General features: G+C 42.1%; 1 protein-coding gene across 1 annotated transcript in view; it reads right to left on the minus strand.

Annotated features, from left to right (window-relative positions):
• Window positions 1-14,110, minus strand: part of SNTG2 (syntrophin gamma 2) — a 294,588-nt gene that overhangs the window by 165,068 nt on the left and 115,410 nt on the right. Inside the window, exons 7-8 of the mRNA XM_019538149.1 lie at window positions 11,612-11,699; window positions 1,679-1,770 (exon numbers count right to left, since the gene is read on the minus strand). Coding sequence (XP_019393694.1) covers window positions 1,679-1,770; window positions 11,612-11,699 — 180 coding nt within the window. The remainder of the gene's footprint in view (window positions 1-1,678; window positions 1,771-11,611; window positions 11,700-14,110) is intronic.

Here is a 14,110-nt window from a genome sequence, read left to right on the forward strand (position 1 = left end):
CAATTAGCAAGCCAGTTAGCAGGATCTCCACATAAGGGGTTGCAGCTGGCCCAGTTAATTAGTAAATGAGGGGAGGTTGACTGGTTGACCTGGAAAAAAAGGGGACAGGAAGTTAAAGTGAGTTGGGATGCGACTTGGTGTAGTGTAGTGTAGTGTAGTTTTCTTTGCAGGGAGAGGCAGGTGGTTTTAAGAGAGAAAAGAGTGGAAAGTAAGAACCAGATTTTGCTTTTGGGGATTCATTGTGGAGTGTTTGTATTTTTCAGTTGTGCTCTGTGGAGTGGATTGATCTAGGGCTTGAAGCTCAGTTTGGATTGTTTTACTCTTGGCTGAGGCCTGGGAAGCAGAACAACCCAGACATTACAGCCTGTATTTCTGAGCCCACAGAAAGACTATTGCTAGGACCAGATTATAAGGCTCAAGGACTGATTTGAGTCAGGCAGAGCCAAGCTAGCTGGCAACCTGCTATACTCCTTTTTCAAAATATTTTCATGCTGAGTCATTATAATGCATATTCTCACTGTTCTTCCTCCTATTCTTTCTCCATCTCCACCCATTGCTACTACTGATTTGGATGGTTTAATATTTACAAACATGTGCATACACATGCACACACGTGCACATATGCACCCCCTCTATTCAATCTGCACCCATACATTAGGTTACTCTTGTCCATACTATACTACATCATAGTGTAAGTTCACCTAAAACCGTGGTCATGGGAATAGTGGTTTGATGATGGATCACTTCAGAAATGGACATAATGCAAGGAAGTGCACAGTTTGTGGGGACACCAGACAAGTGGGCAACAGGCACTGGCAACAAAACACAGTGAAAGAATTAACATAGTAAGTCAAAAAGAGATGAGGAGGAATTTGGACTTGATTCTGAACTGTCATACAGAGTGAAAGTTCCAGTATCACCTGAGTGGGAGGCACTGAGCTGACTTCAGAAATGAGAAGGAATTTAAACTTCCTGTGAAGTAGGTACATATCCCTGGAGCCACTCCCACATTTCTCTTTGCGACCTGAAAGTTGTGCAGAGATCTGCAGTTCTGACTCTGACACCTAGACACACTAAGAAATGAAATCGTCTGAACATCTGGATCCCCAGTTCTTGCCTAGGATGAGTGGGATTCAAAAACTATATGGAATGGTCCTAAAATTCCCAACTGGAGAGGCATGCTTGAGGCACAATGACAGTACTGAGTTCCATACAAAACACAGCTGTTTTCATTAAAACACAATAATTTTGGTTCAGGCTGAGGAAATTCTTAAAAAAATGTTCTTTTCCCCACATGCTGATCTTCTTTTTTCTTTCCATTTACCCATCTCTTCTTCTTAGCAGGTCACTGATTTCTATTGAATTACATCATGAAATTGCTTAACATACCTGGCATACCAAATATATTTTGATTTTTGCCATTGTACTGAATTTAATAAAATCTGGAAAGTCATATACAAATGTACTATATTTTTACAGTGGTCACTCCTACAGGCTTACCAACTGCCTTGGGTATACTGGCTTTGGTAAGTATATGAGGGTATATATATAATTTAAATCTATAATCTTACAGTGTTTTCATGACCAATTCAAAATAAATGTTTTTGATAGTCTTGTTTGAAGCTTGGCAGATAGTTGGTAAAACAGCCAACATTATCTTTTCACAATCAACGCTTACTGTGTTAGTTGAGTTTCCATTTAAATGTAAACCACTGTCAAAGAGAGGTGAGGAGGCTCCACTGCTGTGATCACTGGATGGTCCAGGGGAACCTGAAACCACAGGATGAAGAGTAGTTGCTTAATTACATTTAAGAAGCATTAAGCAGGTAATAATAATGTCAATGGAAGTGGGCTAACAGCATGAGGTTATGTAATTTTTACTCACCAAATGAAAACACCCATCTAACTGCATTCAACATCTGTCTGAACATATGCTGCATTTGAAAAGGGAATATAGGCACCTAGACAGCTCTGCTTACAGATTTGTGTTCATTGGAATTATTTATGTGACTAACAGCCTTATTACACTTTATGCTGCATAATATTGATCAGTATTAGTGCTAGGTTGGAGTTTGGAGAATAGGTCAGAGTTTGAACAAAGCGGGTATCAAATTAAGGTACGAATAGCTAAATCACATTGTAGATGCACTAACGCATGTTAATGCTGTGTGTCAATGGATACACACTGTGTTAACACACATTAGCATGTCTGCACATGTGCTAATATAACATAACTGTTTGTGCCAAAATGTAATGATCCTTAAATGTGCAACAGCACATCCATGTGTAGATGTGCTCCTAAATTGCCTAATGCAAGGCACATTAAGTTCCAGGGCTGGGCTGGGCTGGGCTGCTCTCTGGCAGTCCCTAGCTGCAGGGTATAAAAGCCTGCAGCCATTTTGTACCTTGGGGCATGCTACACAGAAACCTGCTGGAACCTATGCACTCCCTGGGACCAGTGCAGCCTTGTGTGCCCCCCTGGACAGGTCACAGGCTGCCTCTACATTGCTTGTCCCTTTTCCACAGCTGCTGCTTGGCCACAGATAAGTGTTTGATATTGTAGCTCAGGAACCCAAACGAGGAATGCAGGTGTGCCCAGAGCACCAGGAGGATCAGCAGCAGCTGGGCATAGTGCCTTGGGCATCTGTCAGCCTGCACAAATAGCTCATTGTGCACAACAGGTGCATGCTTGGGGCATGGGGGGAGTGGGGACAGCCCCATGGCCTCTCCCCAGAGAGACCCCCAGTGTGGCCCCAATCATCTGGGAGCCCCATGCACCCTGAGCCTGGGCACCATGGGCTGGGCGACAGCTAGCAAAGCAGTTGGATTGCACCAACTGTGCACCATGGATGGGACCTTCCTGCTCCAGTGGCTGGTGGTGGTGGCAGAGGCATGGGAACTGCTGTGCCCCCTAGCCCCCCTCCCCCATTTTCCCCCACTCTGGGCTCAAAATCCAGAAATATTGTAAATACTTTTCCAATTGTAAGTAGATTTTTTATTTTTGTGGGTTGGGAGGGTAATGGAGGTGCTCTTTTGGTTTACAGAGAGTGGGGAAGGGGTTCTGTTTTTGAGGAGATGAGAGGAGGCATGGGGGTGAGTGTTGTTAGGGAAATAAAGAAATAAAGGGGAGGGGGGTTGTTTCAACCAAGGTCATGGCCTGAGAGTGGTGTTGGGGGTAAGTAGGGGTGTGTGGGTGGCAGGGCAGGCATGCTGGAGTGGGGAGTACTGGAGTAGAAGGTGAACCAGGGCCTCCCTCACCCTATGCTCTGGCCCCTGCTGGTGAGTGCACGGCTCTCCTGGGGCCAGCACCATGGCCAGCAGGAACATGAGGCACTGGTCATCACTGGCAGGTGCAGGGCTGAAGCAGCAGGGGCTGGGTGTCACTGGCAGGGGAAGCCCTGGTGCAGGAGGGCAGGGTGGGGAAGGAGGAAGCTGGTGCATGCTGCTCCTTCTCTAGGCACACAGCTCCTGGGTAGGGAAGGAGCTGGCCAGGGATCAGGACTGTGTTTCCAAGATGGCTGCCAAGTGCTGGCAGCTGGCTCTGGCTTCAACATGACTGCCAAGTGCTGGCAGCCATGTGGCTGAAGGATGAAGCTCCCCCAGTGGCCACAGGGGCACATGGCACAGCTGAAGGGAGTTGGCACTTGATTTATTGCCAAGTCGCTGCATGTGGGCATTAGCTTAATGCACAGCAAATTTAGTTGTGCTTAAATGCACGTGTAGCTGTGCCCTCTGTGAACATTGTGTATAAAGGTTAATAGGGTTTATTGCCTGCACAGCTCTGATTTACCACTAGAGGGCCAGTGAGCAGGGGCAGGGCTAGGAGCCTGGACACCTGGGCCCTATCCTTGCTCTAGGGAGGAGTAGAAGGGAGGACTGGGACAGGTGCATCCTGGAATGCTGGAGGACTGCAAATTGTTCATTTTATCTCCATGGAGCAGACTGAAGTTACCCTAATATAAGCTAGGTAGCACAGCCCAGAGTTAACTGTTGCCTGAAGCAGCATAACTTTAAGATGCTCCGAGGGCACTTAGCATGAGCTAATGAGCTTTAATGTGAGGACACTCAAGTTTTAAGGACCCTTACACATTACACTGAGACCATACTAACTTCAGTACAGTGATTTCCAAATGAATCCTAGTCTGTGAAATCCTTGTTTACATGTATATGCTAGCTCAGAAGTCTTTTGTTGGAAATACCTTTATTTTAGAGAAAAGGGAATTTCCTCTTTGTTTTAAAAAAATGTGAGATTAAATGCACAGAAAAAGTATTATCACCATACAAACATTGCATATGTATTCTAAAAAGCCAAGGATTGAGCTGACTCTTCTGTGAGCATATATACATTATGATTTTTTTATACTATTTGTGATTGTAGAGTATCTGAGCATACTTTTATCTAAGATTATAGAATAGTGCATTATACTATATATTATACTAGGAATATACTTAATTAAAATGTTTTTATGCATTAAGGACCAACCTTTTTGGCAGACGTGCCATAAATTAGCCCTATACTCTCCCTGAATACCACTCCAATGCCTTTCCTCTGTCTGATTTGGCTGCTTTGCTTTCTGGTCCTGCCCTATCTCCCTCTGTGGTACCTGTATCCTCCCTGATCTGCCAAGTGCTACACACAGAGCCTTTGTATGCTGCTTGTGACATGTGCTACAGGTTGGCCACCCCTATTGTAATGCGATGGTAAGAAGGCAGATTTAAGGATGTGCTTTCAATTTTAAGCATACAAAGACCAAGAAATGCAACAATTAATTATAAAATCTAGGCATTACAATAATAAAGTCCGTACATTTAATATTCTTCACACATATTGGCAAATGTGCTCCTGGTCAGCCAGGCAACAGGGAGTGAGAAATTACTCCCTGCCTCCAGGAGCTACCTGCCGCTACAGCAGGTTCTGCCAGTGGAGCCTGGGCAGGGACAATGTCCCCATTTCCTGGCAACAGGGAGCTCCTAGTCCCTGCTCTGTGATCATGGGGCCTGGGCTGGGAGATCCTTATCTCTCAGGCCAAGTCCCACAGCCACAGGGCCTGGGCTCAGAGATCCTTATCTCCCACCACCAGCTCTATTGTTGCAACTGTGGGACTTGGGCTGGGAGATAATGGAGCTGGCACTTGGACATAAGGACCCATGGTTGCAGAGCAGTGGCTAGAGCTCCCCCTGGCTGCTGTAGGGGCCAGTTGCAGGGCCACAGGGAGTAGGAGCAGTCTGCTACTAGGAACAGCAAATCTGTTTCTGCATTCCTGCACATGTAGACATGTGTCTGGGAGAATTTACTCTCAGGTAGTTTACTCAACAGTAAGCTGCCCTTGGATCATTGCACATGTAGACACACCTGCTAAAAAACTTTCTCTGACTGTCTCTGATCTCCACAGCTATGACTTGCCACTAGAGGGCTGGTGAGTAGGGGCCTGACTAGGGGCTACAGTTCTGAGTTGTCTATACAGAATAGGAGGTTAGGGAGAGGAGGCATTGCATCCTAGGGGTGTTGCGTCCTGACTGACTCTTGGATTTCTGGGGAGTGGCCACACACTTTTGGAACATGAGCTGGGTAACATGGATCCAAAAGAAACCTTCCCTGGAATGTTGTAAATGTTTGTTAAACCACCAGGTGAGAGCCTATGACCTATGTTGCATGTTATTAAGTTAGGTTTGATAGACCTGCTAATAAGAAATGATTTACAGGCAATCTCAAGTGATGGCTGCAGACAGAATAATGAACTTTTTGATAAAAAAGTGTTCTACTGCAAGCTCAAGGTTTTTTATACATTTTTGACAATATGTGCGAAGAATATTACATGCATGGACTTTATTATTGTAATGCCTAGGTTTTATAATTAATCGTACAAAGATCAAGAAATGTAAAAAACTAAGTTGAAAGCACAGTTTTAATTCTGCCCTCTTACCACTGCAATACAATGTGTCACAAGCAGCATGGAAAAGCTGTGTGTGTAGCATCTGGCAAATCAGGGAGGTTAAGGGGTTTTCTCCTGGTTAGGGGTCTACATGTGTGCTACTTCACAGTTACTAACCATAAGTAAATTTGCTACTTGCATTTGCAAGTAACAAATTTATTCACAATTAGAGCCAATTACTGCTGTGGACTTGTAGACATGGACCTGTACTGCTCAGTAATTAACTCTACTCTGTAGTAAATAAAGCATCTCATGTAGATGTGCCCAGATTGAACCTGTACCTACTCTAAACTGAATCTAACACTAACAGCAATTGTCATTTGAGAAGCTTAAAGTTCACAATGTAACAAGGCCCTTAGACTGGTAAGATGCTAACAAAACTGATTTTAATGGAAACTATTTGTACATTTTGAATAAAAACTTTGCAACAAATGGGATCAGTCCTACCTTTCTATTCAATCAATTTCCTATTAGTATATCTCATAGGGTTGGTGGCTCAACCCCCAAAACAACTCATACTTAGCAAGAAATAGTAAAGAATAATCTACATTCAGTGCTAAGATTAAAAAAACTCTCAGTTCATAATGACATGCAGACAGCTCCCTAGATTTAAAAAAAAAAGAAAAGAAATGAAATGCTTCCTATCGACTACTCGATTCCCCATTCTTCTGAAATAAAGCTTCACCAGCTTTTTTCTTTTGTATAGCAAACAGCACAGTGGCCATATAAACTGGGCATACGTGCCAAATACTGGATATTTGGCACAAAAAAACATTGTCACCCAATTCTTTTCCTACTCAGTTCAAATTTAGGTGAATACCTTCTAACCCCAACAAGAAGTGCAAACTCAGCAGATGCACATCACTGTACTTTTCAACCCGTCCAAGATTGTTGCACAAGAGTCAGTCAGTCAGTCTAGCTTACTCAACACAGTAAAACAAGCACCAGGATCATGTCTAACAGCAAATCAATGTACCATGGATAGTCAGTGATGCCTTTATTATTTATAACATCAGAACAGAAGGTCCTGATTTAGCCTGAGTCATCAAAATTAGCTGGATAATGCTACAGGCATAATCCCATTTGTCAGGCTGCTTATTCATTATAAACATTCTCAGAATAAAACAAGAATGAAGAAGGATGAGACATTTTATTTTGGTCTGGCATCAAGCCTGAAATGTAAGAGATGACGCTTCAAAGAAAAGCTCTTGCAAATTTCTAATTATACTTTAAAAATCCTACTCATAAAACTCCTACTCATTCTACTCATCCTTCTCATACTTTAAAAATCTTATTCATCTTCTGAAATGGAGTGTTTTCCTCAAAAACATGAATCTCATCCTTTTTGCTTGGGTGAAAAAACTCCCAAGATGTAATGTAGCCTTCAACATCCATATCAGGAAAGCTTCTTCTGTAATGGCCCTAAACCTCTTAGCATTTTCTGTCTTCATTTTTTTTTGTGGTTTATCTTGCCCATGTGCAAGTATAGCAAATTATATCCTGGACTTAATTTTTGTCAGTCTAGATATTAATAAAGTAAACAAAAGAAATACCTTATAATACTGGACTGGGTGTCTTCTCCTAATTTCTGTCTCCAAAATCATAATACTTTCTGTCCAGCAGTGAAAAACATGATATGATCTTCCCCCAAAAAACTCACAGAAAAAGGCACATCCCAAAATAAGCTTTTCCATAACCCCACCCCACCAAACAGGAGTGAAAACACTAACTTAGTAGGTTGCCAAGCCTTAAGAATTAACCATAAATGCACTGGGACTAAAGTCTCCACTTTTTTCCTAATTCCTTTAGATGTCTCTGGTGACCAGGGAAATATGAAGAAAGAAAACATAAACATTGGTGGAAGAAAAGAGGAGCAGAAACTGAGAGAGACTCCAACACAAGGAGGTCTTCTGAAATGAAGACCGACAGATTGAGAGGAAAGAAGATGGGATTATTGGTAGGATTTTCAAAATTTTCTCTCTCAGATGCTTTTGATAATCCAACCCTATATTTTCACTACCCATCAAAAAGTTATTAAAAATGGAAAAGTGTGTGAGAGAGAGAATGAGAGCGAGAGAAGCCAGTGTTAACAGATTGTTAGGGTTGCATGTATTCTTAAATAGAGGATAATATTTTTCAGCAGAGACCATGAGCCATTCATTACACAGGTATGCTCTGTGAGGATAGATTAGGGATACATAATTAATGAGTCTGTAGCATTTCTTCCTTCAGTTTATCCATAGCTACTTGTTCCAGGCCTAGTATCCTTGTTTAAGCAGTCTTCTTTTAGGCTTCTGCTACTGGTATCCTTGACCAGACAGCAACAGGTTCCCCTCTTTGTCTTATTCTCCCACACTAGTCTAGTTCAACCCTTAGCTCTCAATCTAAAATTTCCTCCCCAGGCTCCCTGCCTCAATCTCCTCCTTCAGTCTCTGTACCTTCCCCCATTTCAATTTCTCAGCCTTCTTCATGTCAGTCAAGTTGCTCCCTCCTCATTCTGGGTGAGCAACAATAGCAAAACAGGAGATGCAACCTCCCTGGTTGCTTAGGGAAAGTCCCAAATTCTTCAAGCTCAAGGTTCTGTCAGTATGGACAATTTTTTTGTCCCTGATACAAAGTATGACCCTGATCAAAAAGACTTGAGCTGGTTAAAAATTTCCCAGCAGAGTGATTCCCATTATAAAATGTCAGTTCATCTCAACCAATGTACTGAAGTACACTTTTATGGTCAGGCTTTTTATGGAAAACTACCTTGCTTCTTCCCAGCTGCCCTACCTGGAATTCCAGGTTCCTGACATTTTGGCCACCTGGAGGGGACTGCTTGAGAGGTAGCAGCTCTTGCTCCTGAGCTCGTACCTTGGTGGCCTTCTTAAGAGACCGAACTTCCAGGGCTTCCAGGCTCTGGGACAGTCCAACTCACCGGGCCAGGACTCCCAAGGCCAGAGCTTCCAGGGCTTCTAAACTCCTCACAGCACAGCAACTATTGCCTTAGAGTCAGGCTTCCTACCTTCCTGGCTCCTCAGCAGACTGGATATCCAAAGAGCTTCAGTTCTTAGGCCAAGGTGGCCTAGCATTCCTGTCTCTGTAGAGTCTTGGAAATACCTCAAAAAGGTCCAAAGGGAATGTCATGTTTACTTTTTCTCAATTACATTTCGGAATCCCTATTGGATGGGCAATATCAACTTTTCATTTTTCATTCCATTTGGGAACAAAATTTTATTTTGAAATTCTGCAGCTTCCCACAAAAGTGTAATTCCAGTTTCTCAACAATTGCAGTGCTAAGAATGTATTTAATATAGGTAAAGTATCTTTTTCTTTTACGCTTTCCTTAGAAATGGCTAAACAGTCTTTGCTGAAAATTTTCTTAAAATTCCATCTGAAACTATGTCCACCTTGGAAAATTTTAGTCTAAAAGATGCAAGTGGAAAAGTCATGAACAACTGAAAAACAAGTCACAGTGGATGTATTAGACAATTTTATCAATAATATTTCTATCAGGTCCATTCAGAAATTATACAAGAATCAAGTCAGACAGACAGACATCCTTATCTGTTATCTGTTTAGGATACACTTGATTCTTTTTAAATAATGCAAAAAAATCCTTGGGCACTTATACATATTATGACAGCATAGAGAAGGGCTGTTAACCGGGGCACGTGTACCCCCAGGGGTACTTAGAAAGGCCTAGGGGGTATGTACAAACAGGTGGGAATGGAGCACCACCACCCACCACCTCGTGCTGCTGCCTCCCAGGAGCAGGGCCAGGGTGGGGCAAGGGCAGCAGCACCCCTCTGCAGGCCATACAGGCACTGACTGGCCAGCTGGATGCAAGGAAGGCTGAGGGGGGAAGCTCGCATGCAGTGCCCGCTACCGCCACCCAGCACCCTGCACTGCCACATACATCTCCCTACTCCATGTCTAGCCATACGCCACCCCGCTCCCTCCACTCCGTGTCTGCCCGCCAGACTCATCAAAAAATTTTTTTTTTAAAGTTGAAAACCCTGCCATAGAGGCTAAAATAATAACAAGACACTGTTTAAATACCAAATAAATAAGTATAGTTTAATTACATATTTTTGTGCTTACTTTTAAAATAGACCTTGTCTCATTACACATTTAGTATTTTTTTCCTATATCTAAACTAATCCTTATTTATGTGAATATCTTTCCTATTAGTCACTCTTTGCCAAATACTTTGGACAGAAAAATTTCAACATCAGAATTTCACTCAAACTTAGATTAGCCTATATAGTATCTAAAGCAGGAAACTATTTGCTTGCATCACAGCAATGCTTCTACTCTGTGACTAGATGATTGAAATATCATAAAAAGTACACCAAGAATTAATTCATTCTAAGTTTTAAACAGTGAATACAATCAATGTTTTTCTTCTGCATGTGAATCTAAAGAGAAGGTAGGGAAGAGTGGGTGGAAACTTAGGGCCCTGCTACATGTTTAACTTAAGCTGGATAGAAACCTTCTATAGAGTTCTTAGTGTCTGAAAATGTATATAGCTGGTTGGCTGTTTTTATAGCTGGATAATCATTTTTACCATAGGATAATTACTTTGTGTGTCTGGTCCACATTTATTGCATGATTTACCAGTCAATTGTATAATATATATATAACATGTAACGGCAGAAGAGACTGGTTCAGAGGCATGATCTTTCACAGGCAACAGCCAACTTCATCAGATACTTCATCAGACTGATAAAATAGGCTATGGTCTACAAAGGCTCATGCATCTGTGAACCATTTAGTTTCTAAGGGTGCATCCACACAAGCACATACATGAGCTTTACAGCATCTCAAAGGCTTTGAGATGTACCTTGTGCATGTGATTTGGATATCTGTGCTGCAAATATGCAGTACAGAACCAAATTAGGTCCTGGGAAATCCTGGTATATAAATAAAAAAGCATGCTGAAAAAAAATGAGGTGGTGCACATAGTAGCAGCAAGTGCTGCCTGAAACTGGAGCCTGGCCAGCCAGACCTATGTTCCAGCTGCTGGCCAGGCTCCATGTGCCTGGATCTCCACTGCTGCAGCTCTGGGAGGCCCCCAGGACTCTAGGTAAGGCTGCTGGTGCCAGCCCAGGAGCTAGCCCACACTCCCCTACCCCACCCTAGGCAATTTGCCCCATGCCAGAGTGTGCATGCAGGGTCATTCCCCGGGGACAACTAGTAGTGGCACAAATAGCATCTGGACACACCCTAAGGTGCCACCCTGCTTTCCTTCTGCCTGACTTCAGACTAACACAACTAACCACCTCTCTGCTCCTGTGAATCTAGGCATCCCTAAAACAAACTGCATTACGCTGAGGAAAGTAAAAATCCCCTGATGTAAATGTTGGTTATCAATGTGTTGGACTCAATAAGCCAGCTGAGATTCAAATCCCTGGAAATGCTTTTCAGTCAACTCTGATAAATTTTTTATGCCCCCCCTTTATAAATGATATTCTTTTTCTATTTTTTTTGTAGAATCTAATTCTTTTCACTATGCTACACAAATCATGGAATGGATACACACCTACATTAAATAATAAAGTATATTACATTGTAGTCTATATTATGTAGGTAAGCATTCAAGAGTAAAATTGCTGCTTTTACTGGTATCTTCTCACAGTGAGAAATATTGTGGAAAGGGGAAAGATGATCTGTATCCATTAATTTCCTCTTACCTAATGGGAGCTTTAGAAATGATGGAGCTTCCCTGAGGTACTGAACAGTGATGGTAACTTCATCGCCAGCATTTCTGAGTAGATGTACCTGTCAGTATGACAAATAACAGGTACTTTACCAAAGAACAGGGCACAGAAAGCAAAGTAGTCTACAACAAAACCTACATCTTCGTTGATCTGTTAGATATCCAATACTAATGATTATTATTGAAATGAAAAATATCTTGAGGGTCAAGCCACACCAACAAATGATGAAAGCAGGTATACACATGATTATTAAACATCTAAGAAATTAAAAGTAAATGGATGCCCTGAGTTTATATAAAGTCTGAATACAATATCTGAAAATTATTTTATGCTATACACCTGTCACAGGATGGTGAATAACATGTGTATATATTTCATACTATATAAAATGATCAAAAATGGTTATTACATTATTTCTCTCTCTCAGCTGATAAGAATTGGTAGTAGGCTCTTGTTTTTCTTGGCTATCCAGAGCAATTAAGCTTAGCTAACAATATAGAAGAGACTAATTTTAAATATATATTGAACTAAATTAATAAAAAAGGTGTGATCCCTCTGGCTTTTTAGTATACTAAAGAGGGAATTTTTGTTCAGATACTCAGAAAAAGAGATCTATGGTGGATCTAAACTTCTCTTAAGTGGGGAGACTGTATTTCCCGGCTCCGGAACCTGGAGGTTCCAAGGGAATATAGCAGGGAATAGGGAATATAGGGAATGGTACTGAAGCTAGCTATATATTTTTTTATTTCTTTCTTCCATATTTAATACCAGTACTCTACAGGGATGACATAGGGGCTTGATCTTGTGTGCTAGAAAAGGGAGCTGGCAGCTCCAAAGTGATCATGCCGATGGAAGAAAATTGTTAGTATGTGGTTCCAGAGCCTAGTGAAGGAAGGAAGGGGGACTGAGGCTAATGTAAGAACCACTGGCACTATTTGTATTGAAAGGACCCTTTGCCCAGTAAATGTTTCAACATTCATTCTTTAGTTCCTTTATTCAAATTTCTCAGCAACTGATGATTATGACCATATTTACTCAAATAGAAAATGACCATGATTGTAAGATGATTCCCCAATAATTAGGTTCTATATATGAAAAAAATACATTTGTTATAATTTTCCAGGTATAAAATCTGATTTTTGGAGGTTTGCCTTCAATTTGTCCTCCTCCTACTGCTACAGCAAGGAAAGTAAATCTGGGGGGTCAGGTAGTGCCTCACCCCAACTTTTTTCCCTGGTAGCCCCTTCCCTCTCTCCTTACTGTCAAACCGTGTTCTCCCTGAACACACAGAATTGAGCAACACATTTGAAAATAACAGCCTTGAAATTAAACATAACTGTAGCAATTTGCATATAGTACCCATAAACTTAGCTCATCCAGAATTGATGTATGTTACATGTTTCTGAAACTAGTGCAAGATTTATCATATGTACTCCATACACACACTGTTAAGCAGCACTTTGACACTTACTTATTATATGTAAAACAAACCATGTAATAGATTAGTCCAAAGCCAAAGATTGTGATTTACCACATAGTTCATTGGGCTGGACCCCACCAGAGCAAATCCTCAAGGGCATTTCAAGTCATAGTGACCCCACAGCTCAGCACTGCTCAGTATGGATATGTACTTTAGATCCCACACACAAAGGATCCACGTGCTACTCAGCCTTCCACTCATGACTAGAAGTGGATGTTCTTATCCTGAGTCCTAGAATCCTCTAAAAATGTCTACACAGATAAGGGGAAGGGCAACATGGTCTGGCTTTACCTCATGAAGGGTTGGGCCATAATCATATACACCAGGCTGAGAGAGGAGGCAATGGAAGGATTCTGAGTGAACTGCTTGGGACCTTATTTAGTGATATTTTCCAGGCATTTAAAGCTGGTGAAGAAACAGGAATTATTGGAAAAGGGAAAGAAAAGCACAGCTCAGCTGTGGGAGTAAAACATATGTAAAATAATGGCTTCCCAAAAAAGTGAGAGGTGGAGGGGTGGGGGGGCTGTGCTTAACAGGCTCTACCCTATGTTTTATTCAGATGGGCTGTACTAACCTCTCTTTCCCACCAGTGGCACAGCTTCTTGGCCACCTTTGGCTAGGATCAAGTGCAGTGCCCAGATGGAGGGCCCAGTATACTGCCTGGATTGATGCCAGAAGCTCTGGAGGGATAGTGACAGAGTACTGGGATGGAGAAGAAGGAGGAGTTGTCAGAGCCTAGAAGAGCATCAGTGGTGGTCTTGGAGAGGGGAGTAACAGTTCTGGATGGGAAAGTTGGACCAAGGGATGAGAAATGAATCGGAGAGTGGAAGCCATGTTCCAGTGTCTGATGGAGGATAGACAAAGGTGAGGAAGAAAGGATGAAAGAAAGTAGGAAAGAAAAGTGTGGTGGGTTTGGTGCTGTTGGAGAAGGCTTTATTGTGAGGAAAGAGTCCAGTCAGCAGGAAGAACAGCAGAAGAGGAGAGGAGATCAG

This window comes from Crocodylus porosus, unplaced genomic scaffold, assembly GCF_001723895.1.
Source record: "Crocodylus porosus isolate Cpor-Errol unplaced genomic scaffold, CroPor_comp1, whole genome shotgun sequence".
Lineage (NCBI taxonomy): Eukaryota > Metazoa > Chordata > Crocodylia > Crocodylidae > Crocodylus > Crocodylus porosus.